This window comes from Budorcas taxicolor, chromosome 5 (assembly GCF_023091745.1).
Source record: "Budorcas taxicolor isolate Tak-1 chromosome 5, Takin1.1, whole genome shotgun sequence".
Lineage (NCBI taxonomy): Eukaryota > Metazoa > Chordata > Mammalia > Artiodactyla > Bovidae > Budorcas > Budorcas taxicolor.
In genome coordinates, this window is record NC_068914.1 from 158,680,295 (window position 1) to 158,704,380 (window position 24,086).

General features: G+C 47.8%; 1 protein-coding gene across 4 annotated transcripts; it reads right to left on the bottom strand.

Annotated features, from left to right (window-relative positions):
* Window positions 1–16,339: 16,339 nt before the first annotated feature.
* Window positions 16,340–22,636, bottom strand: RTL6 (retrotransposon Gag like 6). 4 transcript variants are annotated; one of them, XR_008199368.1, is made up of 4 exons: window positions 22,521–22,636; window positions 21,228–22,308; window positions 18,441–19,024; window positions 16,340–16,600 (listed from the first exon to the last, which is right to left on the bottom strand). XR_008199368.1 is itself a non-coding variant. In XM_052640388.1 (2 exons), exon 2 carries the CDS (start codon window positions 21,984–21,986, stop codon window positions 21,267–21,269), a length of 720 nt encoding a protein of 239 aa, XP_052496348.1. In that variant the 5' UTR covers window positions 21,987–22,308; window positions 22,521–22,636; the 3' UTR covers window positions 16,340–21,266. The 4 variants fall into 4 exon arrangements, 1 of the variants encoding a protein (XP_052496348.1); XR_008199369.1 differs by having other exon boundaries at window positions 18,598–22,308; XR_008199367.1 differs by having other exon boundaries at window positions 18,441–22,308.
* Window positions 22,637–24,086: the final 1,450 nt, after the last annotated feature.

Genomic DNA, 24,086 nt, shown 5'->3' on the forward strand with positions numbered 1-24,086 from the left:
AGAAGGGGACGACACAGGATGAGATGGCTGGATGGCATCACTGACGTGATGGACATGAGTTTGAGTGAGCTCCGGGAGTTGGTGATGGACAGGGAGGCCTGGTGTACTGCAGCCCATGGGGTCGCAAAGAGTCGGACACGACTGAGTGACTGAACTGAACTGGACTGATTACTGGCCTCAGAATGTGTTGCGTAATGTTCCCTTCTCTTTGATATTTTTTGGGGGGGAGGTAAAGAATTTATAAAGAATAGGTATTAATTCTTTAAATGTTTGTTATTCCACCAGTGAAGCCATCTGGAACTGGGCTTTCCTTGTGGGAAGTTTTTATACTACTAATATCAAGTGCTTATATCTATTCAGCTTTCCTATTTCTTCTACGGTCAGTTTTGACAGCTTGTATCTTCCTATGAATTTCTCCGTTTCATCTAAGTTGCCTAATTTTATCAGCATACACTTTTTCATAGTATTTAAATGTTATCATTAAACTTTTCATTTTCTGTTCATTGCTGATTATAGAAATCCAATTTACTTTTGTATATTGACTTGTAACCCTCTCTTATTAAATTGTCTAATAATTTACCTATAACATCTCTGTAAGTTGAGACATATACAATTCCATTTTATGTAGATAAAGACAAATCTGTTGCTGCATTTCCAAACCCTGCGATTTCCTTAATTTTATTGCCTTATTACATTGGCTAGGACCCCCAGTCCAATGTTGAACAGAAGTAAAGATAGCAAGCATCTTTGTCTAGCTGCCAATCCTAAGAGAAACTCTTCTAGCATTTCACAAATAAATATGAATCTTCTGCAGATTTTTTGATGGATACCTTTCAAAAAATTAAGGAATTTCTTTATATTCTTAGTTTTCTTCGAGTTCATGAGTGGATATTGGACTTTACCAAGTGCTTTTTCTACATTCATTAAAATAATCATATTTTTCTCCCCTAAACTGTTAATTTACCAAATTATGTTTCAGTTTATAATATTAAATCTACCTTGCAGTTTGGTTATTTTTTTCATATTTCATCTAGAATTTTTGCATCTATGTTCATGAGTGAGATTTGCCTATAAGTTTTCTTTCTTATATTATCCTTTTCCCTTTTTTTATATCAAGTTAAACTGGTTTTGCAAAGCAAGCTGGGCCATCTTCCCTTTTTTCTCTCTCTGGAAGGCTTTGTGTAAGGATAGCATTGTTTTTCCTTAAATGTGAGCTATAATTCTCTGGTGAAGCCATCTGGTCCTGGAGTCTTCTTTTTGGGTAAGTTTTCAGTTACAGATTCAGATTTTTCCTTTCTTTTTGTGCCAGTTTTGGAGCATTGTCTTCTTTCTATAAATTTATCCATTTCACGTAAAATTTCACATTAAATTGTCACAGTTGTTTCCACAGTAGCCTCCATTTAGTTTCCCATAGCTTCCCTGGTGGCCCAGGGGCAAAGAATTCACCTGTCAATGCAGGAGATGTGGCTTCGATCCCTGGGTCGGGAAGATCCCCTGGAGAAGAACATGGCAACCCCCTCCAGTATTCTTGCCTGGGAAATGCCATGAACGGAGGAGCCTGGCGGGCTGCAGTCCCTGGGGTCACAAAAGAGTCAGACACGACAGAGCAGCTAAACAGCAGCAACAAAGCTTCCGTAACCACTTATCGCAGACTGGGGGCATCAAATCCGCGCAAGTTTACTCTTGTGCAGTCTGGAGGCCAGAAGACCAAAGTGGGTTACACTGGGCTTAAGTCAAGGCGTCAGCAGGGCATGCTCCTGCCAGGCCTTGTAACAGCAGGTCCTGTGCCAGCGTGTTGCATCTGGCATCTTCATCTACCACCATGCTTCTCATACGTCCCGACACGTGGAGACGGCAGGATCAAGATCCAAGGTGGTCTCCACTGGGCTCAGGAGGAGGGGAAAGGGGAGAAAGAGACACGCCAGCTGGAACAGTTAAGCGCTATGCGACGCTGAGTTGTTCAGTCTTGTCTGACTCTCTGTGACCCCGTGGACTGTAGCACACCAGGCTCCTCTGTCCATGGGATTCTCCAGGCCAGAATTCTGGGGTGGGTTGCCATGTCCTTCTCCAGGGGATCTTCCCAACCCAGGGCTCGAACCCAGGTCTCCCGCATTGAAGGCAGATTCTTTACTGACGGAGCCACCAGGAAGCCCCAATTAAGCAATAGGGGAGCATTTTCCAGTGTGAATTCTGAGACATCGTAAGCCTAAAAGAAGTTCAGAGGGAAGAAGAGGATTCCATATTCTAATGAATCAGTCTGGGAGAATGTAAACTGACCGTCCTCTGACGTTCTTAATGAACACTGGCACTCTGAGGGTTTTGAAAAGAATTTTGGGGGTGAGGGAGGAGGAGGCAGGGGAGAGGAGTGAACTGTACTTACTCCGCTGTTTCCTGGACTTAATTGCTTCAGAAGCTTGTTCCCTCCCGACACCTGTCTACAGCCCAGGAAACTTAAATTTTTTTAGTGTGCCGACTGGAAAGTGGATTCTTTCTCCCTTATTAGGAAGTTCTGGAGTTGGAGAAAGGAAGTGATAAAAATATAGGCAGAAATCCATGAATATGAAACAGGAAAACGATATGTTAAGTCAATAGCTAGTTCTTTAAAAATGAATAATACAGTAGTCCATCTCTGACCAATCTAATCATTACAAAAAGGAAAACAGATTAAAAAGAAGAAAAAGGACATTAAGTTACAGAGAGGATTTTCAAAGCCTGAGAATGCCAGCACAGGTTTATGCTGATAAGTCTGAAAATCTCCATGAAATGGACAATTTTCCATTGAAGTCCCTAAAAAGGATTTAAGTAGAAGTAAGCTGATCTGGAATTAAAATGTCATTTATCATCTCCATTACCTAATACCAGGAATTCCAGCCAATTAGGTTTAACGAGAAAATAAATCAGTAGGTGATGTTCTCAGTGAAAAGACAGAGCTTCTCACCAGTCCAGGGGATACCAATTTTACTGGAACCCCAGAAGCAAGAAACTACTAGAATCATGAATAATTGAGAGTTGTTGCCTCTAAGTAAAAAATTCAGTAAGACTCAGATAGAGAATGGAAGGTGAATGCGATGCAGTTAAGCCAAGCAATGACGAGAAAGGCATAAGACCCAGGTGAAGGGAAACCCAAGGGACTTCCCTGCTGGTCCAGTGGTTCAGACCCTTTCGTTGGGTTCAAGCCCTGGTTGGGGAACGAAGACCCCACATGCCACATGGTTCGGCCTAAGGGGCGAAAAGACCTCAGTATAAAAAATAAAGGGAAGCCCAAATCCTCACCGTGGAGCTTGGCTGGGCTCAATGTGAGCAGCGAGGTGCAGGGTGTTGGGGATGCCCTCATTCCCAGGTGACCTTGTACTCCGTAGGGCCCTGAGACGTAGCTGCCTTAGATATGAACTTAGCTGGTGTGAACTTACTTATCGTGTATGGGTTTATGTAGCAAAACATCAGAAAGGGACACATAAAATTCAAACAGTGCATAGAAGCCTTGGTGTCGTGGTTTAGTCACTAAGTCGTGTCCGACTCTTGTGACCCCATGGACTATAGCCCTCCAGGCTCCTCTGTCCATGGGATTCTTCAGGCAAGAATACTAGAGTGGGTTGCCATTTCCTTCTCCAGGGGATCTTCCCAACCCAGGAATTGAACCCAGGTCTCTTGCATTGCAGGCAGACTCTTTTTTTTTTTTTGGTCTTTCAAAATATTTATTTCAGGTAGAAACTAGGAAGACAATCACATGTAAAATAGTTCCGTAAAAAACTTTGACAAATACACTCATCTGGTCATTAAAAAATAAAAACCTGAAAATAATATTACATTAAGTACTTCCATTGAAAACAGTGTTTTGTTATATAAGTAAAAAGCCCAAAGCAGTCCCCGACTGAGCTACAAGGGAAGCCTCATAGAAGGCTTCAGTTCAGTTCAGTCGCTCAGTCGTGTCCGACTGTTTGTGACCCCATGAACCACAGCACACCAGGCCTCCCTGTCTATCACAACCTCCCAGAGTTCACCCAAACTCATGTCCATTGAGTCGGTGATGCCATCCAAACCATCTCATCCTCCGTCATCCCCTTCTCCTGCCCTCAATCTCTCCCAGCATCAAGGTCTTTTCAAATGAGTCAGTTCTTCGCATCAGGTGGCCAAAGTATTGGAGTTTCAGCTTCAACATCAGTCCTTCCAATGAACACCCAGGACTGATCTCCTTTAGGATGGACTGGTTGGATCTCCTTGCAGTCCAAGGGACTCTCAAGAGTCTTCTCTAACACCACAGTTCAAAAGCATCAATTCTTCTGCCCTCAGCTTTCTTTAAAGTCCAACTCTCACATCCATACATGACCTCTGGAAAAACCAAAGGCTTGACTAGACGGACCTTTGCTGGCAAAGTAATGTCTCTGCTTTTTAATATGCTGTCTAGATTGGTCATAACTTTCTTTCCAAGGAGTGAGCGTCTTTTAATTTCAAGGCTGCAATCACCATCTGTAGTGATTTTGAAGCCCAAAAAAATAAAGTCAGCCACTGTTTCCCCATCCATTTGCCATGAAGTGATGGGACTAGATGCCATGATCTTATAGACAGCTTACCTTGTGTTTTACCCTGTATAGTTTGCAGTGTTTAATTTTTTATACATATACATTATTTTGTCCTTAATTTTATTTGAAACTGATCTCGTTCATTTTATTGTTGCCTTTATACTCTACTTACACTCCATACTCTATTTTCTAATTTTCTACAATGATCATGTATTATTTTTATAAAATGGAACAAACCAATAAACATTATGGAAAGTTAAGTTTGTGAGAAATAAAGAGTGGGCATGAGGGTCTTCCCTGGTGGGCCAGTGGTTAAGAATCCACCTTGCAATGCAGGAGATGCACGTTCAATCCCTGGTGGGTGAACTAAGATCCCACATGCAGTGGAACAACGAAGCCTGGGCACCCCAACCAAGCTCCAAGGCAGCCAAGTAAATAAATATTTAGAAAAAAAATTTTTAAGTGGATATCAATACATTTTTTGAAAAGTTACATTGGTGAGGGAAAATGCGCTCTATCAACAACTTTAAATCAAAAACATACAAATTGTGAGCAAAAGAAGCTATTTTCCTTTCTCTTCTTGTTTTTAAAAAGCCAAGTCAGTCCAATGTCTAAGAGTTAAATATATGAAAGCCCTAGGGAGTGTCTCTTGGACTCCTCAGGAAACAACCACCTCTCCTCTCCTCTGTCCCCTAGCTTCTGTGTGCCTGCTCTGCCGTGTCCAACTCTTTGTGGCCCCACGGAGTGTAGCCCACTGGACAGGGTCCTCTGTGTGGAATTCTCCCAGCGAGAATACTGCAGTGGGTTAGCATTTCCTCCTCCAGGGGATCTTTCTGACCCAGGGACTGAACACGCATCTCCTGCGTCTTCTCCATTAGCAGGTGGACTCCTGACCGTTATGCCACCTGGGAAGAACCCCAGAGCTTTTACCAAACACTCAAGCCTACTATTCACCTCTCTTATCATAGTATGTTCTTCTGCTGGTCAGAGACTATCTTCTCGTTCAAATAAATTTTCTTCCAACATTTCCTGCTTATGTATTCTCTAACAGAATTTTAAAATATTCTGTATTCTAAAGGGGAAAAGAGGAAGCTATTGGGCCACTAGTAAGGGTGAGGTTTACAGAGGTTTACAGTTTAAAAAGTTCACTTTTTTAACTCAATGTTTTCAGTACGGGTGAATTCATAACGTGTTCTTTAATCCAACGTAACTGATTCTTGATTGACTAATGGCAAAGCGTGTAAGCAGGAAACTTGCATCCAAGTAGAAATAAAAATGAATTTATGTTTTCCTATAATCTTCTGGGGAAAAAAACAATTAAAATGTTTTATGAGCTGAATATATGTTCAATATAATAGAAAACATAACTTAAAAAAAAAAAAAAAAGCCAAGTAGGTTCAGGGTGTAGAAAACGGCAAGAGAATACCATACTCAACCTAACGATGAGGAAAAGCTGATAATCTCCAAAATCACAATTTTTCTGGAGCCCATGAGGGAGCTCAGATCATAAGGAAACAAAAGAATGGGAATTCTATACAGTGGCAACCTCTCTGTGCAGAGATGGGGACATCAGTTTCTCCACCTTCTGCAAAGCATGGAGGAAAGGGTATCACAAAGACAGGTCAGGAGAGGGACTTCCCTGGTGGTCCAGGGGCTGAGACGGTGCTCTCCCAGTTCAAGGGGGCCTGGGTTTGATCCCTGATCAGGGGACCAGACCCCACCTGCTGCAACTAAAGATCCTGTATGCCACAACTAAGACCCAGAGCAGCCAAATAAATAAATTTTAAAAAGACAGTTCAGGAGAAAAGAGCTGACACTTTAATAAATTCTCAAATTCTCACGAGCTAGTGTGACCTCTTAGAAGGACCGGGGGCCCTACACGCTGCGGACGCCCCATTCACAGCTCTTTCCCATGGACCCTGACTTGGTGCCCACGACAGACGGTGGGGGCAGGACAGGAGGCCGGAGAAAGCTGTGCTCCGTTTGATTCGCAAACCTTCAAGACCACTCTCGCCTCCTGTACCAAAGCAGGAAGTTCTCCCAACAGCACCACCTAGGGAAGACCCACTACTTCTGGAGAAGCGAAAGGCATCTTCCACTTACAAACTGTGAAAAGGAAGAGTGAATGCAACCCAGAGGAAGCAGATGGCAGGGAATATCAAGATAAAAGCAGGTGGCGACGGCGGGAGGAAAAGGGGACCCTCCTGCTCTGTTGGTGGCAGTGTTAGCTGGTGCAGCCACGACAGAGAAAGAACGCAGGGTCCTCAGAAAACTAAAATACCATATGACCCAGCAGTCCCACTCCTGGGCATTTGTCTGGACAAAACTATAATTCAAAAAGATACACGCACACCTATATTCATAGCAGCACTATGCGCAATAGGCAAGACATGGGAAAAAACCAGACATCCATCAACAGACAAATGGATAAAGAAGTGTACACACTTCCTTGGCATATATAAACAATGGAATATTACTCAGCCATAAAAAGAACAAAACAATGCATTTGCAGTAACGTGGATAGACCTAGAGATTAACATACTGAGTGAAGTAAGTCAGAAAGAGAAAGGCAATACTATCAGTTCAGTTCAGTTCAGTTCAGTCGCTCAGTCATGTCCGACTCTTTGAGACCCCATGAATCGCAGCACGCCAGGCCTCCCTGTCCATCACCAACTCCTGGAGTTCACTCAGGCTCACGTCCATTGAGTCCGTGATGCCATCCAGCCATCTCATCCTCTGTCGCCCCCTTCTCCTGCTGCCCCCAATCCCTCCCAGCATCAGAGTCTCCCCCAATGAGTCAACTCTTTGCATGAGGTGTCCGAAGTACTGGAGTTTCAGCTTTAGCATCATTCCTTCCAAAGAAATCCCAGGGTTGATCTCCTTCAGAATGGACTGGTTGGATCTCCTTGCAGTCCAAGGGACTCTCAAGAGTCTTCTCCAACACCACAGTTGAAAAGCATCAATTCTTCGGCGCTCAGCCTTCGTCACAGTCCAACTCTCACATCCATACATGACCACAGGAAAAACCATAGCCTTGACTAGATGGACCTTAGTTGGCAAAGTAATGTCTCTGCTTTTGAATATGCTATCTAGGTTGGTCATAACTTTTCTTCCAAGGAGTAAGCGGCAATACTATATGGTATCATCTATTTGTAGAATCTGAAATATGACACAAACGTACCTACAGAATCCAGGATATAAAGAATAGATTGGTGGTTGCCAAGGAGGGAGGGGAGTGGAGGAGGGATGGATGGGGAGTTCAGTATTGGCAGATACAAACTGTTACATATAGAATGGAGAAACAGCAAGGCTCTGTTGCTCAGAAACTATATTCAGTATCCTGTGACAAACTATAATGGAAAAGAATATGAAAAAGAATATATATGTGTGTGTGTACCTGAGTCACTTTGCTGTAGAGCAGAAATTAACATGGCACTGTAGATCAACTGTACTTCAATTAAAAAAAAAAAGAAAACAAAGAGCAGAAATCAATGATATGGAAAGCAGAAATGTGGAGTAAATCAATGAAATAAAAAATGGTAGTTTGCAAAGCTCAGTAAAATTGATAAACATCTAATCAGGATGTTTTAAAAATAAGACACAATATTATGCAATAGAAGGGGGAAAACACTCGAGATGCTATAGATTCCAATAAGGAATATTATCAACAACGTTATGCAAGTAAATTTGCTCACTTGGATAAAATAGACACATTCCCAAAAAAGACACACACTACAAAGTTCCCTCAAGATGAAACAGATGACTGACCAGCCCCATCGAATCACTGAAGAAGCTGAGCTCACTAACGAACACTTGATCGTTGTTCAGTCGTTAAGTCGTGCTGGACTCCCTGCGGCCCAGGGACTGCAGCACAGCAGGCTTCCCTGCTCTTCACCAGCTCCTGGAGTTTGCTCAGATTCATGTCCATTGAGTTGGTGATGCTCTCTAACTGTCTAATCCTCTGCCACCTACTCCTTTCGCCCTCAATCTTCCCAGCATCAGGGTCTTCTCCAATGAGCTCTTCACATCAGGTGGCCAAAGTGTTGGAGCTTCAGCTTCAGCATCAGTCCTTCCAATGAACACCCAGGACTGATCTCCTTTAGGATGGACTGGTTGGATCTCCTTGCAGTCCAAGGGACTCTCAAGAGTCTTCTCCAACACCATAGTTCAAAAGCGTCAATTCTCTGATGCTCAGCCATTGTTACGGTAAACTCCAGATCCACGTGGTATTACTTCACTGAACAACTGAGGAAGAAATAATCTAATCTTACATAAACTCTTTCAGAAAACAGAGAAGAAGAGCTCCTAGTCTTTCATGAGGTGAGCATAAACCCTAATAACAGAGACGTTGCAGAAAAGAAAACGACAGCCCAATATCCCTATTAATAACAAACACAAAAGGTACTTTAAAATATTAGCAAAGCAAATGCACCGCTTTATAAAAAGGATAATACTGGATTACCACGTTGTGTTTATCCTGAGAATGCGGGGTTGGTTTCGCTTCTAAAAATCAGTCAGTTTAATTCACCATGTTAACAGCATGAAAGAGAAAAAATATGATTGTTTAAACTGCAGAAAAATCACTGAACAGAATTCAACATCTATTCATGACTTTTTAAAACAAGAACTCTCACAAAGGAGGGATGGATGAAAAGCTCATGAATCTGTTAAAAAGTATGTATAAGAAACCTACTACTTAGCATTACAGCTAATATGAAATATCCTCAATGTTCCTAAGGGTCAGGAATAAGGCAAGACTATTCAATCCATGACTTCTGTCTAACACTGTATTAGAAAGCCCTGCTGCTGCTGCTGCTGCTAAGTCGCCTCAGTCGTGTCCAACTCTGTGCGACCCCATAGTCGGCAGCCCACCGGGCTCCCCCCTCCCTGGGATTCTCCAGACAAGAACACTGGAGTGGGTTGCCATTTTCTTCTCCAATGCAGGAAAGTGAAAAGTGAAAGTGAAGTCACTCAGTCGTGTCCGACCCTCAGCGACCCCATGGACTGCAGACTACCAGGCTCCTCCATCCTCGGGATTTGCCAGGCAAGAGTACTGGAGTGGGGTGCCATTGCCTTCTCCGATTAGAAAGCCCTAGACAGTGTGAAAGGTGAGAAAAAAATAAAAGACACCCAGAATGAAAAGCCAGACATAAACTCTCTTTATTCACAGACAATATGATCGTGAGTGTAGAAAATCCTGAAAAGGTTGGGGATGACTCCAGAACTAACGCATGAATTTAGCAAAGTCACAGAATAAAAGCACATATAAAAATGAGTTTGGGTTTTATACATTAGCAACAAACAATTACAAAATTAATTTTATGTAATTCCATTTAAATATGTCCAAGCATCATAAAATCCTTAGGAGTAAGTTCACAAAAGACGTATAAGGACATTAACTGCAAAACTGCTGAGAAAAATTAAAGAAATTCTAAACAAAGTGAGCAATAAACCATATTCATGTATTGGAAGCCTCGACATTATTAAAATGTCAGTTTCCAAGCACTTAAATCTGTAGATTCAATTCCTTTCCAATCAGAGCCCCAGCGGGTTTCCTTAATAGAAATTGATGAAATGATTATAAAATTTATACAGAATTGCAAGGGACCTAAAATAGAACTATGACAATGGAAATGCTCTCCTGAGCATTTAAAATGTGGTTATTGTATCCAAGGAACTAAATCTTTCGTTTTACTTAATTTTAATAAATTTAAATAGCCACATGTGTCTAGTGACTTACTAACTGGAGCGCACAGATGTAGGCTTCCCACAGGGATCTTGAAAAGGAAGATTTTCAGTGCAGCATTTACACACCCTGAGTTCGAAGCTTACTACAAAGTCACAGTAATCAAGATGGCATGGTGCCGGCATGGGAGTAGACAAATAGATTTACAAAAAAGGAGTCCAGAAGTAGACAAACTCTATTTGGTCTTTTGACTTAAACAGTCACCAAAGCAATCCAATGGACAGATAGAGTCTTTCAACAAATTATTTTAAAGCAATTAGATATCCCGATGGTGGGGGGAAAAATTTCAACCCCATCTCATATCGCTGACTAAATATTTATTTGAGATGAATCAGAACCTACATGTAAAAGTTAAAACTGGAAAAGAATCTTAAAAAATAGATATATACATAGATACGGATAACTGTATCACTTTGCTATACACCTGAAATACACACAGCATTGTAAATCAACTGTATTTCAATAAAAAATTTTAAGTTAAAATCATAATTTTTCGAAAGGAATTACAGGACACTTTGTGTCTTGTGGACTGACAAAAATTCTTAAGACTGGGGAGGAGCACCAGGGAATTTTCTGGCTGGTGATGTGCTATACATTGACAGCGGCTTGGATAACAGTGACCCACTGGATGGCTGGATGGTGGATGCATTTTTCAAAACTCCTCAGATGGTATTCTTAAAACTGATGGTTTCAGGACTTCCCTGGTGGATCCAGTGGTTAAGATTCCATGCTTCCAAGGCAGGGGCCGAGAATTCAATCGCTTGTCGGGAACAAAGATCCCAGTGGCACTCAGAGTGGCAAAAAAAAAAAAAAAATTGATGATGATTTCACTATAGGTGAATTAATCCTCCTCCCACAGATTAAAAAATTAACTGTAACAAATATTGAAGTCTAGTGTGCGACCTGCATGCTAAGTGTTTAGGAGTGAAGCACATTAGCATTTTTCACTGACTTCGCTGTGCATTAAAAGTAAGATATTGAGGATGGATGGAAGAATGGATGGACATGTAATGAAGAAAATTTAGCATAGTGTTCATTGTAGAATGTAACTGATGGATATTTGGATGTTTATGGTATATTTTTTTCAACTTTTTTGTATGTTTGATATCTTTCATAAAACATCAGGAGGGAAACTACATTCACGGCTAGCAAAGATAGGCTCAGAATCATTTGAATTCAGGTAAACGTAAAGAAAAATTGTTATGGGATACTCTTCTCCACCAACCAGAATAGCTGAAATTAAAATGACTGAAAACAGCAAGTAAAGAGAGGAAGCCAGACCAGTAAGAACTCACACACACAAATGTAAAATGGTGCAACCATCCTGGAGGCAGTTTGGCAGTTTCTTATAAAGTGATACAGCGTGCCTATGAGCCAGCAATTCAGCTCCTGATATTCACCCAAGAGAAATGCAAACAAGTACACAAGAAGGCTTATCTAGGGATGTTCATAGCAACTTTATTTGTATTTGCCCAACCTGGAAATAGCCTAGATGTCCATTAACAGATGAATGGTGAAACAGCTAGGGTCTATCTACAGAGTGAAGTGGACTGTTAATCAGCAATAATAAGTAACGAACAACCAATACGTGTACCACCATTGTGGTGTTGGAGAAGGCTCTTGAGGGTCCCTTGGACAGCAAGGGGATCAAACCAGTCAATCCTAAAGGAATCCATTCCGGAATGTTCCTTAGAAGGACTGATGCTGAAGCTGAAGTGCCATTCCTTTGGCCACCTGATATAAAGAGCCGACTCATTAGAAAAGACCCTGATGCTGGGAAAGATTAAAGGCAAAAGGAAAAAGGGGTGGCAGAGGATGGGACGACTGGATGACATCACTGACTCAGTTCAGTTCAGTTCAGTTCAGTCGCTCAGTTGTGTCCGACTCTTTGCGACCCCATGAATCGCAGCATGCCAGGCCTCCCTGTCCATCACCAACTCCCAGAGTTCACTCAGACTCACACCCATCGAGTCCATGATGCCATCCAGCCATCTCATCCTCTGTTGTCCCCTTCTCCTCCTGCCCCCAATCCCTCCCAGCATCAAAGTCCAATGGATACAAATTTGAGCAAACTCTGGGAGACAGTGAAGGTCAGGGGAGCCTGGTGTGCTGTAGTACATGGGGTCACAAAGAGTCAGACAAAACAGCAACTGAGCAAAAATAAGTACCAACATGGATAGATGTTAAAACACTCTAACAAGAGACGCTTAAAATACAAGGGAGTGCATGCTTCATGAATCCATTGATAGGAAATTCCAGAACAGTCAAAGCGAATCTATGGGCACAGATATTAAAACAGTGGTTGCCCGGCTGGCGTGGGGAGAGATTGACCGGCAGACGGCACCAGGGAACTTTCTGGAGTGATGGATATGTTCCACATCTTGATTTAGAGGGTGGTGACATGAGCACACACGTTTGTCAAAACACACCCAAGTATGCACTTAAATTCTGCTCACTTCACTGTATGTAAATTAGATCTTAACTTTTTTTTTTTTAATGGAGCCAGTCTGGGAAGAACAGCTACACAAATTATATACCTCCATGTGAGGAAATATTATGAAGTGGTTAGTTTGTTTTCAAATAACTTTTGTAACAGTGTGATAAAATGTGTATTGTAGTAAGTCAACTTTATGGAGAATACAGAAGTGTTATTCAGTGTAATTCGAAGTTGGGAAAAAAAATAGTTCCTTGAGTCTAAGACACTATTGATTTTAAGACTACACAGAGATTTGTATAATAACTCTTCCTCTTCAGCACCACGGTCAGGCTTGAGTCCAAGCCCCCTTCTCTCTTCCTTGTGGCTCTGCTGAGTCTCAAGCCCTTGTAGAGACCACCTTGGATCCCATCTGCCCCATGAGGTACACATGGGTTTGTTGTTCTCGTCCCCCCAGCAAGGAGGAGGACTCCACAGGGGCCAATGTGTCCTCTGTCTTGCTCACCCCTGCACCTTCAGCTTCTAGCACCGTCTCTAGCAGACAGCAGGTACACAGCAGTGTGTTATCTGGTCCTTTGCTCATTCACATTCCAAAGGATCTTCTGAACCCTTCCGGGCAGCTGGCGTGCAAAGGGCGGAGACACTCTGACACACTGTTTTTCATGCCCTAAAGCTCCTGTAGGGTCGAGAATACCAGAGTTTTCTCTGCTTTTCCCATTTTGTTATTTCATAGTTTTGTGGGATTTTCATCCTTTTAGTGAATTAACTGGAATTGGTTTATTGAGGCATCTCAACTCATTGGGAATAGAAATAGCAACAATTTTATTTCTTCCAAACTCCAGTCCAGAGGGATCTATCAAACCCCTTCCCACGAGGTGTGAGGTTCCTGAATGATATCTTGGCCACATTCCAAGGGTTTTTTTTTGTCCTTTTTGTCTGTAGAACGGGTGCTTGTTAAAACTAAGCCATCTGCCTGTGTGTGTGCGACTAAGTCATTGAGTCGTGTCCGACTTTTGTGATCCCATGGACTGTAGCCCCCCAGGCCCCTCTGTCTGTGGGATTCTCCAGGCAAGAATACTGGAGTGGGTTGCCATTTCCTCCTCCATAGGATCGTCCCAACCTAGGAATCGAACCTGCATCTCCTGCGACTCCCTCATTTCAGGCGGATTCTTCACCACTAACACCACCTGGGAAGTACTTCTGGGGAGTATTCGGCTCAAATACAGTTCTGGGTGTGTCTCGTCCCCTCTCCCCAGGGTTAGCCAGAGCTCTCCGTGACCCCAGAGGCTTTGGAGGGACTAAGTTGGTCTCTTGGCTTCACCCTTTGCCTCCCCAGGCCACACTGGCCCCTGTGCAGGGCTGCTCAGGTGAGGAGGACTCAGGGCTCCCGGGGACACTGCGGCCTCTCCGTGGCCCCCACTCGGCACTGAGTGGCCGGGGAGCTCACCCCTCCTCTGACCACCGGCCCTGCTCCCCGCCCCCACCCGCCACCGCTGGGCGACCACCACCCAGTCACACTCCGGGCCCCAGGCCTGCAGCCTGGTAGGCCCCACTCTGGGGGCCCCTGGCAGCACTCCTCCAAACCGCGGCTGGGAGCCTCTGTCCTGCAGGCCTGCCCCCCTCACCGAGTGTTTTCCAAGGTCACCTTGACCATCAGCAGGGATCCAAGGGCTGAAGGAGGGAGAACACAGACCAGCTCTCCCGCCGGCATTTCTGCACGTCACTGAGCCCCGCTGGGCTGGAGAGGAGGCTGGGGAGCGTGATCTGGCTTTTTGCCCAGTGAGTGAGTGAGTGAAAGTCGCTCAGTTGTGTCCGACTCTACTGTACATGGAATTCTCCAGGCCAGAATACTGGAGTGGGGAGCCTCTCTCTTCTCCAGGGGATCTTCCCAACCCAGGGATCGAACCCAGATCTCCCGCGTTGCAGGCGGATCCTTCACCAGCTGAGCCACCAGGCAAGAAAAGAAAACTTGGCAAAGAAGCCGCCAGCCTACCAGCGCTCTGTGTTTAGGGCTGGTAGGGTGACCCAGCTAGGCCATCCACACAGGTGTGGGGCTGATGGCTTGTCAGCTGCTCTCCAAGTTCAGAACACGGGCTTTCCCTCTCGTGTGTGGTCTTGGCTCCACCAGGGAGAACCCAGATCAACGCCCCTGGACAGTGCATGCCTAGAGGTGACCGTCTCGTTCTTGACAGCAAGAGGCTTCAGCAGAGGCCGGGAGCCTGAGGCGGCCACTGGAAACTCACCGGCCTATCACAGAGGCCTCCCGTCTTTGAGACTGCTCAGATAAGATCTGAGAGAGTCGGCAGGCTCTCTCTGCTGGTTTAAACGTGCTGCTTTAAGTGTGACCGGCAGGTTTCTGGGGACACAATACCATTTGGGGGGGCTTCCCTGGTGGCTCAGAGGTTAAAGCGTCTGCTTGCAATGCGGGAGACCCGGGTTCAATCCCTGGGTCAGAAAGGTCCCCTGGAGAAGGAAATAGCAACCCACTCCAGTATTCTTGCCTGGAGAATCCCATGGATGGAGGAGCCTGGTGGGCTATAGTCCACCAGGTCCCAAAGAGTCGGACATGACTGAGCGACTTCACTTTCACTTTCAATACCATTTGGAATCCAAAACACTTCCCAGCTACCTCCAGCGGTTCCGGAACCCAGGGAAGGTCCACAGAAAGAGGCAGGCCGGCCCTTGTAAACCTCTCAGGACCAGCTATCCGGGGCCAGCCAGCACTCTAGATACTTCCAAACAGAAGATGCTTCAGCACACAGCAGGCTAGCCACTTGGGCATAGATTTTTATCCCAACCCCAAACCAGCCACCAGTCAGAGAGGAATGTTGGTTGAAATGCCCTGGGCAGGGCCTTCCATGGGCAGAAAGAGCAGAGGCCACCCACCCCCCAGGGCGCTGGCCTGTACGGGACTGAGCAGCCCCGCGCCTGCCCTGGAGGTGGAGCAAAATTTAGAATTCATTTTTATGTTCATGTGGCGATAACAGCCAAGAAAACCAGAAGGGGCAGATCCCCCATTAGAGGGGAGCACAAAGTATAACCCCAAAATCATTTTGAGGTTTTGCTTAATTCTGGCTGGGCTGGATAGCCCCCTGCTGCGTGGACTTTTCTCTAGTCATGGCCCGCGAGGGCTCCTCTGCGACGCCGTGCACAGGCTTGTCTCGCCGCAGTTGCTCTGGCTGCTGCAGAACACGAGCTTCAGGGTGCACGGCCTGCTTGGCTGTGACTCCCAGGCTCGAGCACAGGCTCAGTGGTCGTGGTGCACGGGCTTTACCTGCTCTGCGGCAGGGGAATCTTCCCGGGCCACGTGGCCAACGCGTGACTCCTGCATTGGCAGGTGGGTTCTTTACCACTGAGCCACCTGGGAAGCCCCGAAATCATTTTTTAAAAGGAGGTTCTGGGGGAAGAAAATGGATCAGATATTGGGAAAGTTGGCCCTCTGATAGGTAAGGTTTTCAGATGGGATGAAGAAACACATGAATGAAGGAGAGAATGAAGTTAAAATAGATGAGAATAGATGAGCTCAGGTTATTGGTTTAAACACTGAGAAGTCAAGCCAGATCTTCACCTCACACTACAAGCCAAACTAATTCCAGAAATGTCTTTATTAATTCTAGAGGGAAACAAAGACCTTAAGTTTAAAGCAGCAAAGGAAACCACAAAGAGATGGAGGTGTTTGCAGGACAAACTGTTCTGCCTCTTCTTGGACCAGAGGTTCTCAAAGTGGGTAGGACCTCTTCCGGGCCTGGGAGGCATTCCTGTTTTCATAAAGTTACCAAAACATCTGGGCCTTGTCCACTCCTGCTGTCTGAGTGTACAGTGGAATTTTCCAGATGACATGATAGGTGTTCTTGCAAAAGATGAAGAGCAGGGGCAGGTCTGAGGCCCCAGCTGTCTTCTCTTAAGCCAGACATGAAAGAAATTTGAAAACCATGAAAGAATTTAGTGAGAACTTCCCCGCTCCCCCTCCCCTTTTTAAAAATATGCTGTTTATGTGGTCAGGTAATGAGTTTATCTTCTAAATAGCATTTAGAAACATTTTCCACCTTAATTTGCGATATGGTAAATACTGATAAACAAAACCTGTATTAGAAGTTCTCTGGGGTCCTAAAGGATTTTGAGTGGTGTGAAGGGATTCTGGGGCCAAAACGCCTGTGAGCAGTCCTGGGTCTGTAAGTGCTTCGGTGGGGTCCCAGCACTCAGCACATCCATCCATGTAACAGTCCCACAAACGTTTATGGCGTACCTACTGTGTGTCCTGACACACTGTTACAGGTGCAGTGAAACAGCCATGACCAAAAGGGACAAATGTAAGTGCCTGCATTGTGCTAGTTCGGGGGGCACAGGGCCCAGTGAAGGGACAGACTGGCTATGTGTCAGGTTAAAATCAGTAATAAAAAGCTGGAAACACGTGCAGCGAGTACGACACACAACAGGTTAGTATCTTTAATATGCAACGAGCTTATACAAACTCATCAAACGCCAGTAGGTAAGAGCAGAGGACACGACAACGCACAAAAGAAATACAACCGCTTAACGTGAAAGATGTTCTAGTTTGCCAGAAATTAAAAAAAAAAAGAAATGCAAACTAAAATACAATGCTATTTTTCCATGACCAGATTAGCAAATATTTAACCAGATGCGAACACTCAGTGCTGGCAAGATGGGCACATTTATCCTTGCTGGTGGCCGTGTAAATGGACACAAACATTTCTGGAAACCGTTTGTCAACCCGTAATCAGAGCCTCGAAGGTCCTCATATTCTTTAATTCCATCATCCCACCTCTGAGGACCCATCCGAAGGAAATAACTTGAATCGGGGAAAGCTTTACGCACAAAGATAGTCATCGATTTCCAATGGTGAAAAATCAGTAAGAGCATTGGTGAGCAACCAATGGCACTGCCTGACGGCGGATTACGCAGCCATTTCAAAATGAACTGAGAAAGATGCCCGTGATGTGAGAACAGCTACACAGTACCGTGCTACAGAAGGTAGCATCCCAATGGCAAAACAAAAGGCAGAGGAACCATGACTGGGGTGAGGGAGACTGGAAGGAGAAACACCGAAACGTTAAGATGTACATCTTTCTACTCCTCTATTTTCCAAAACTTCTATAATGTGTAGGTTGCCTTTGATAATGAAACGAACTAGTACGTGGTTACTTATGAAAAGGAGTTAGTGGTGCTGCAGCGAGGGGCCAGCAGTAAGTACCCCCCCCCCCCATCTACTGCGTCTGTGCTGTGCCCGCCACACTCAACACGGGGGCCCCACGACTACACCAGAGTCATCAGCTCTGTCCACCCGCGGTCAGCGATGGATTTTCCTAAACCCCAACCCTCTCCCCACATGGCCAAGCTTTCATTGCCTTCTCCAGAGTCCAGCTGTGTCTCCATCTCTAAGCCCCTAACCTAAGGCTTCTCAAGCAGAGGAGGTCCAGGCTTCCTGGCTGCAAGACGGACAGGACCTCTGCTAAGTTCTCTCTTCCTACCCAAACTCCAGCCCTGGAAGCTGGCTGGGGCGTGTGTGTTCTTAAACACTCACAGGGCTGCTCCCTTAAAGTAATCTAAGTACCTGCCCAGCTCTCCCCACATCTGTTCATTCTCCTAAAGACCAGAATCATGGTCCAGCACGTGGTTCTGTCCCGCTTGACAACAGCAGCTTACGCATCAGAAAAGTCTTACCTGCACTTCACACGGCACTTCAGGGCTCTGTGTCACAACTTACTCATTACATACTCACCTGGGACCAGGGACACGTGTCTCGGTTTTTTCCCAGAAGTCACCGAAATGCTCTGGGACATTGTTAATCCCAAGGTCGCACAACACAGCAGGCCAGAGGTCACCCCTCCTAACTGTGATCTCAAATGGTGCCCTGCTACACTATGAATCTTCCTTACCAGATGGGGCAACGTGGAGACCAAGGAACAGTCACAAGGTAGTCCAAGTACCATGAACACCATGAAAACATAAAACCTTCCATCACATGCACAGTTAACACTACTAACTGCCTGGCCCTTTTATAAATCAACACCTGTTCTCTTCAATTTAGAGAAAGTATAACCCCCAAATATGTACAGAGCAGCTCTCCTCCGCCACTGCCTTCTCCAACTTGAGCCTCTCAGCCACGTGTTCTTGCTCTGGGCTGCATGGAGCGTGGTTGTCCTCTCCAGCTGGGGACGAGGGTGTCTTCCACTAGAGCCACCGGGAGCTCCCACCGCGGGGCTTCTTCCAAATCCAACCCCAAGCCTCACATCCACTCCGGTTTCCAAGGTCGCAGGAGGCAATCAAGAAGGTCACGGACGTCCAACAGCACCAGTCCCCAACCTGTAACCGTGAGCACCAACGGCTTGCCACATCACCAAGCCAAGCGAAGCCGGGGCAGCAGCCAGGGCTGGGCACAAGGACCCACATGCAGAGGGCGGGCCTCAGCCTAGCGAGGTGCAGCGGCTGAAACAAGGCGCAGATGCAAACATGGTAGGACTTCTGAGTGCCACCTGGGCAGACCCCAAGGTTGGCAAACAGTTCCTGCCCTGCTCCTGGGCTGGGTCTCCTGCCTTGGCTGGGCTGGGCCATGTGGAAACCTTCAAGGTGCCAGCCAGCCCTGCAGGGCCCCTCTCCTGTGGGGGCCACCATACCCCTTCAGCTGTGGGCACGTCTACTTGGCAGGCAGGCAGAAGAGAGCAAGAAGTGCAAGTGGTCTGAGCACCCCCCTCACCGGAGAGCCCATGCCCCCCTGAAGAGTGGCCCCCTGTGTCTCCCCCACTTCATGCTTAATGAGCACCATGGTCCCGCCTGAACAGTCTGGCTGGCATCTAGCGGGGTCTGAAGCCTATGTTCAGGCAGTGGTTCAGCAGGGCAATTAGGCTAACAGAGTTTACGATGAAGGGTGGTAGTGGTCCGTGAACTCCAGCAGCCACGGAACCACCTTGACCTTGCAGCCAGTGGACTTTCAGGAACACAGTCACTCTCCCTAGCATCATCAAATTGCTCAGGAGGGCGTGGGTCCTAGGAGACAACCTCTGGAGGCCCCAAGATGCAGGCTTGTAGCGGGGAGCAGAGGTTATCCTCCTGCAGTCAGGCCGGGATAAACCCAGGGAAGGAGGGCCCATTTCCCCACAGCCTGGGGGCAGGGCGTTGTTGGTACTGAATAAGGCAGGAGCAACCCAGGTCAAAGGGCCTGGTCAAGCCTCGTTTAGAAAGTGACTCTGGGTGTCCCCGGGAGAAAGCACAAGGCCACCCACCACTCGGAGGCATGGCTCTGTCTCTCGGAATCAGGACCCGAGCGCCAGCCCTGCACTGTCACCACCTTAGGACCTGGGCAGCCCGCTACTCTTTTCCTTTGCAAATGCCAGCACCGCCCCGGCTGGGGTCAGGCAGGCAGACGCCCCCTCGCCCTAAGGGCTCCATGATGTGTCCGGGGAGCTGGGGCTCCCAGCCCTGAGTCCAGGTTTTCTGGGACAGAGGCTAGACATCTGATGGACGGCCCAGGCCTGGGGAGGGCATGCTACCGAGGCCTGTATGCTACATACAGACCGTGTGTGTGGTTCCAGGAGCTGAGGTGAAGGCCGCATGCCCCTATGTGGAGAAGGGAACAGGTCTCAAGCCAGACAGGCCCACCTCCACGTGCGGGGGCCAGAGAGAAGAGGGGGCTACACACCACCACTGACTCCCATGGGGGACCAGGGCAGCAGTGTAAGCGTCTCAAGTCCACCCCTCAGCCTGCCAGGGGAGCTCAGGCACAGATGGACACGTATGTGGAGCTGCCCAGTGATTCCAGTCACACTGACCTTCTGAGCAGGCGAGTTCCAGATTCCCCCCAACCCCGGTGCTATCAAAACACTGGCAGCTAAAGCCAGGCACTGATTGGGGGGGGTGTGGCCTCTAGGGGCGCGCCCCTAAGGCTGCACTATCCATCTTTCCAGGAGCAGCAATGGGGCACAGTGACTGCCTACTCCTGTGCAGAGTGAAGCTGGCCCCCTGAGAACTCTGGAAACTCACTCCCGGCCGTGATCACACGGACACTGACAGCAGAGATGAGGCCCCTACCTGCTACGCTGGGCCCTAGAGGGGCTGGCAGGACTCCAGACTCCCCTCTCCAGGTCAAGCCACCTGCCTGGCCAAAGAGGCTTCTTTTTGGCACCAGCAAGCTCATCACTGAGAACAGGGCGATCAGGTGGGGAACTGCCCCAGGGCCTGCAGAGGGTGGGGGAGCTGCATCGGTGAACCTGGTCAGGCTGGGGGAAACGTCAGCCCAAATGGTCCCAAGTGCATTGTGAGTGAGACTGACCAAGCAGCAGAGCTGAGGCCACTAGAAGAGCTGGAATTGCAAGCAAGAGAAAGGAAACATGCAGTGGAGGTCCCAAGCGAGCACGTGATGCCAGGAAGCAGGGTGGGTCACAGGGCGCCCCAGAGTGATGACGGGAGATGTCCTCATGGAGCAGGTCTGCAGAGGCAGGAAGGGACGTCCTCAAACAAAGTGATGCCGTGGGATGGACATTTCTTCTATGCAGCAAAGTGGGTATGCTACCTGGATGGCTGCAGATGCGACCAGGATGGTGGCCGACTCCTAAAGGTTCCGAGCGCGGGTGGGCAGGGCCGGGGTTGGACTGGTCCCATTGGAGGCTGGGTGCACCGGGCAGGGCGCTGTGCTGGTGGCGGCCAGCTGGCGGCAGAGGGTCTGCCGTTCCCGCATGGCTCGATTGGAGGCCGAAGTTTTTCTGATCTGCGCGCGCCGGGCGTGCCGCAGCGGAGACTTGTAGGTTCTCCGCAACTCGGCCAGGAATCCCTGATAGTTGTTTCGTAAGGGGCTGTCGGGTTGCATGTGGGGGATCGCCCACTTCTCGGCCTCCCCGGTGAGCCGGGACACCAGGAACGCCACTCGTTCGGCCTCCCCGGGGAAGCGGGAGGCCTGGAAGATCATGAATCTGTCCATCTGCATCAAGAAGCCCGCCAGCTGGCCGGGGTCTCCGGAAAAGGGCTCGGGCAGCGAGGTCGGGGGCGTGGTCATCGGCCGGGTCCCATTGGAGGTAATGGCCGAGATGGGTGGGGTGATCTGCAGCGCCCCGGGAATCCGAGCCCGGGTGCGCAACAGGGTCAGCTCAGCCATCACGCTCTCCAGCATGTTGGTGAGGTTGGCCTTCTCTGCGCGAAGGGTCGAGGCCTCGCGCCTGAGCGCCGAGTTGGTGAGGCGCAGCGAGGTCAGGGTGTCGATGACGTCGTCCATGGGGGCGCTAGCAGAAGCTGCAGAGGCTGGGGTTCCAGCTTTTGAGGTCTGGGGCTGGACCATGCTGGCCAGAGGTCAGTCAAAGGCTGAGACTGACGGAAGTGGAGGAAGGTGGTGGTGACGCGGGGCTGGGGTTGGGTTTGGATAATCCAGAACCTGAGCACCTGTGATGCTAAAATTGGGTAGACCCAGAGGCAACAGGGTTAAAGGTGGGAGTTCAAGACCCAAGCGTGGCCGAGAAGACCCAACAAGAGGGCAGGGCAGACGGACCCAGAGATGCGCACAGCCCCGGGCCAGGTTGGGGGTGCAGGCCCTCGCGGATCCCGAGCTCCGGATGTCGCTCCTGAATCGCCGCGCTCACAAGGCCACAGTGGGCTGCAGGGCCCTGAAGGATGAAAACACGGTTTTAAAGAGAAAAAGGCTTCGACTGCGGAAAGGGGGTTCGAAGGGAGGGAGGCGGCGTGGGAGGGGCAAAGGGCGGGCGGCGAGGCGAGCGCCCCCCAGCCAGAGGACCCGCGCCCACATGGGGCAGAACAAAGGGAAGAAGCTCTCGCGGCGGCGGTGCCGGAGGGCCGAGGGCGGGCGGCGGGCGCCTACCTGGGTCTCCGCGGCTTCCTCCGTGGCTCCGTCTGCCCGGGCCGGCCGCCACTAAGATGGCCCGATCGCCGGGATGCGGGCCGGCCGATGAGTCACGGCGGCAGCGGCCCGCCGGAACTGCTTCCCGGTCAGGTCAGGTGGAGGCGGCGGGGGGAGGCGGGCGCGGGCAGCTTCTGGCGGGAGCACGAGCCAGGCTGGGACCGAGGCCCAGGTCGTGGCCCAGGGCGGGTCGCGGCGCGGGCGGCGAGCGGGCACCGCGGAGGTGTGGGCTGCAGGCGGGCCTAGCGCGGTCCCCGCTGGTTGCCATGGAGACCATCAGCTCCCGCGCGGCCGAGGCCGCGCCCCGGATGTGACGTAAGACCCCGTGCCTTTCCTCAGCAGCCAATCAGTGATGAGTGTGGCGACCGACGTTTTGTTATTAGAAGCGGTGTCTTCCTTTCTTTGAAATTCTACCTAAGACTGCTAGTAAAGCTGTGTGTGCATGCTGCTGCTGCTGCTGCTGCTGCTGCTGCTAAGTCGCTTCAGTCGTGTCCGACTCTGTGCAACCCCATAGACGGCAGCCCAGCAGGCTCCCTCGTCCCTGGGAGCAGAGGTTGTATTTATTCTTTTAAATGAAGCTTGCTTTCCATAGATATATTCTTTTAATTCAGCCGAGAGTTTTGATGAATTTATTGTTCCTAACGTGTAGCCAGGTAAAAAGTAAATGATATACACCAATGAAGTACATTGTCCTGTTGATTTTTATATAAAAAAGTGGCTGCTACTTTTGGAGTGATGAAAGAGCACTGTTGGACAAATTTGTACTTGCCTTTCGTTTTGTACTAACTTCAAGCAAATTCAGTGTAGTATAGATCCATTGTAGAAAATTTTGATATCAAAGAAGTCTTTTGAAAAAGTTTGTATCTCTCTGAGTCCCTCCACCTGAGATAAGAAATAGTAATATTTTTGTAGTTCCATCGAATCATTTTCTAAGATGTAGTATATTATAAAATATTAGTAATTATTGTATCTTTTGAACTGTTTTGTGACCTTAATAGCACACTGAATTTTGAACACTTCATTAAAAAGCATAGTTTTCAACTACTGCCTATGTTCCAATGAAACCACCTACCCAGTTTATTTAATAGACCCCTTTTTGAGAGTTCTCTCTTATTTTCCATGTGGAAGTTTTATAAACCACGCTTGTATGTGAACCCCAGCCATTTTCTCTGCCAGCTTCACCAGGGTAATTGTCAAGGAAAGACAGTACTGGGCCAAAGTGGATGAGCTATTTGACTCACTTCACTGGATGCCTTTGGGGCTTCCCACATGGCACAAGGGGTAAAGAACACGCCTGCCAATGCAGGAGACATAAGAGATGCGGATTCCATCTGTTGAGTCGGGAAGATCCCCTGGAGGAGTGCGTGGCAGTATTCTTGCCTGGAGAATCCTATGAACAGAGGAGCCTGACAGGTTACAGTCAATGGGGTCAAAAAGAGTCAGACACGACTGAAGCAACTTGGCACACACGGCATATGCTTTTCCTACTTGACCTTACTGTTGTTCAGTCACTCAGTTGTGCCCCAC

Excerpts from the sequence above, each read along its gene's own strand:
- RTL6 (XM_052640388.1), bottom strand. The coding sequence starts at position 21,986 with ATGGTCCAGCCCCAGACCTCAAAAGCTGGAACCCCAGCCTCTGCAGCT.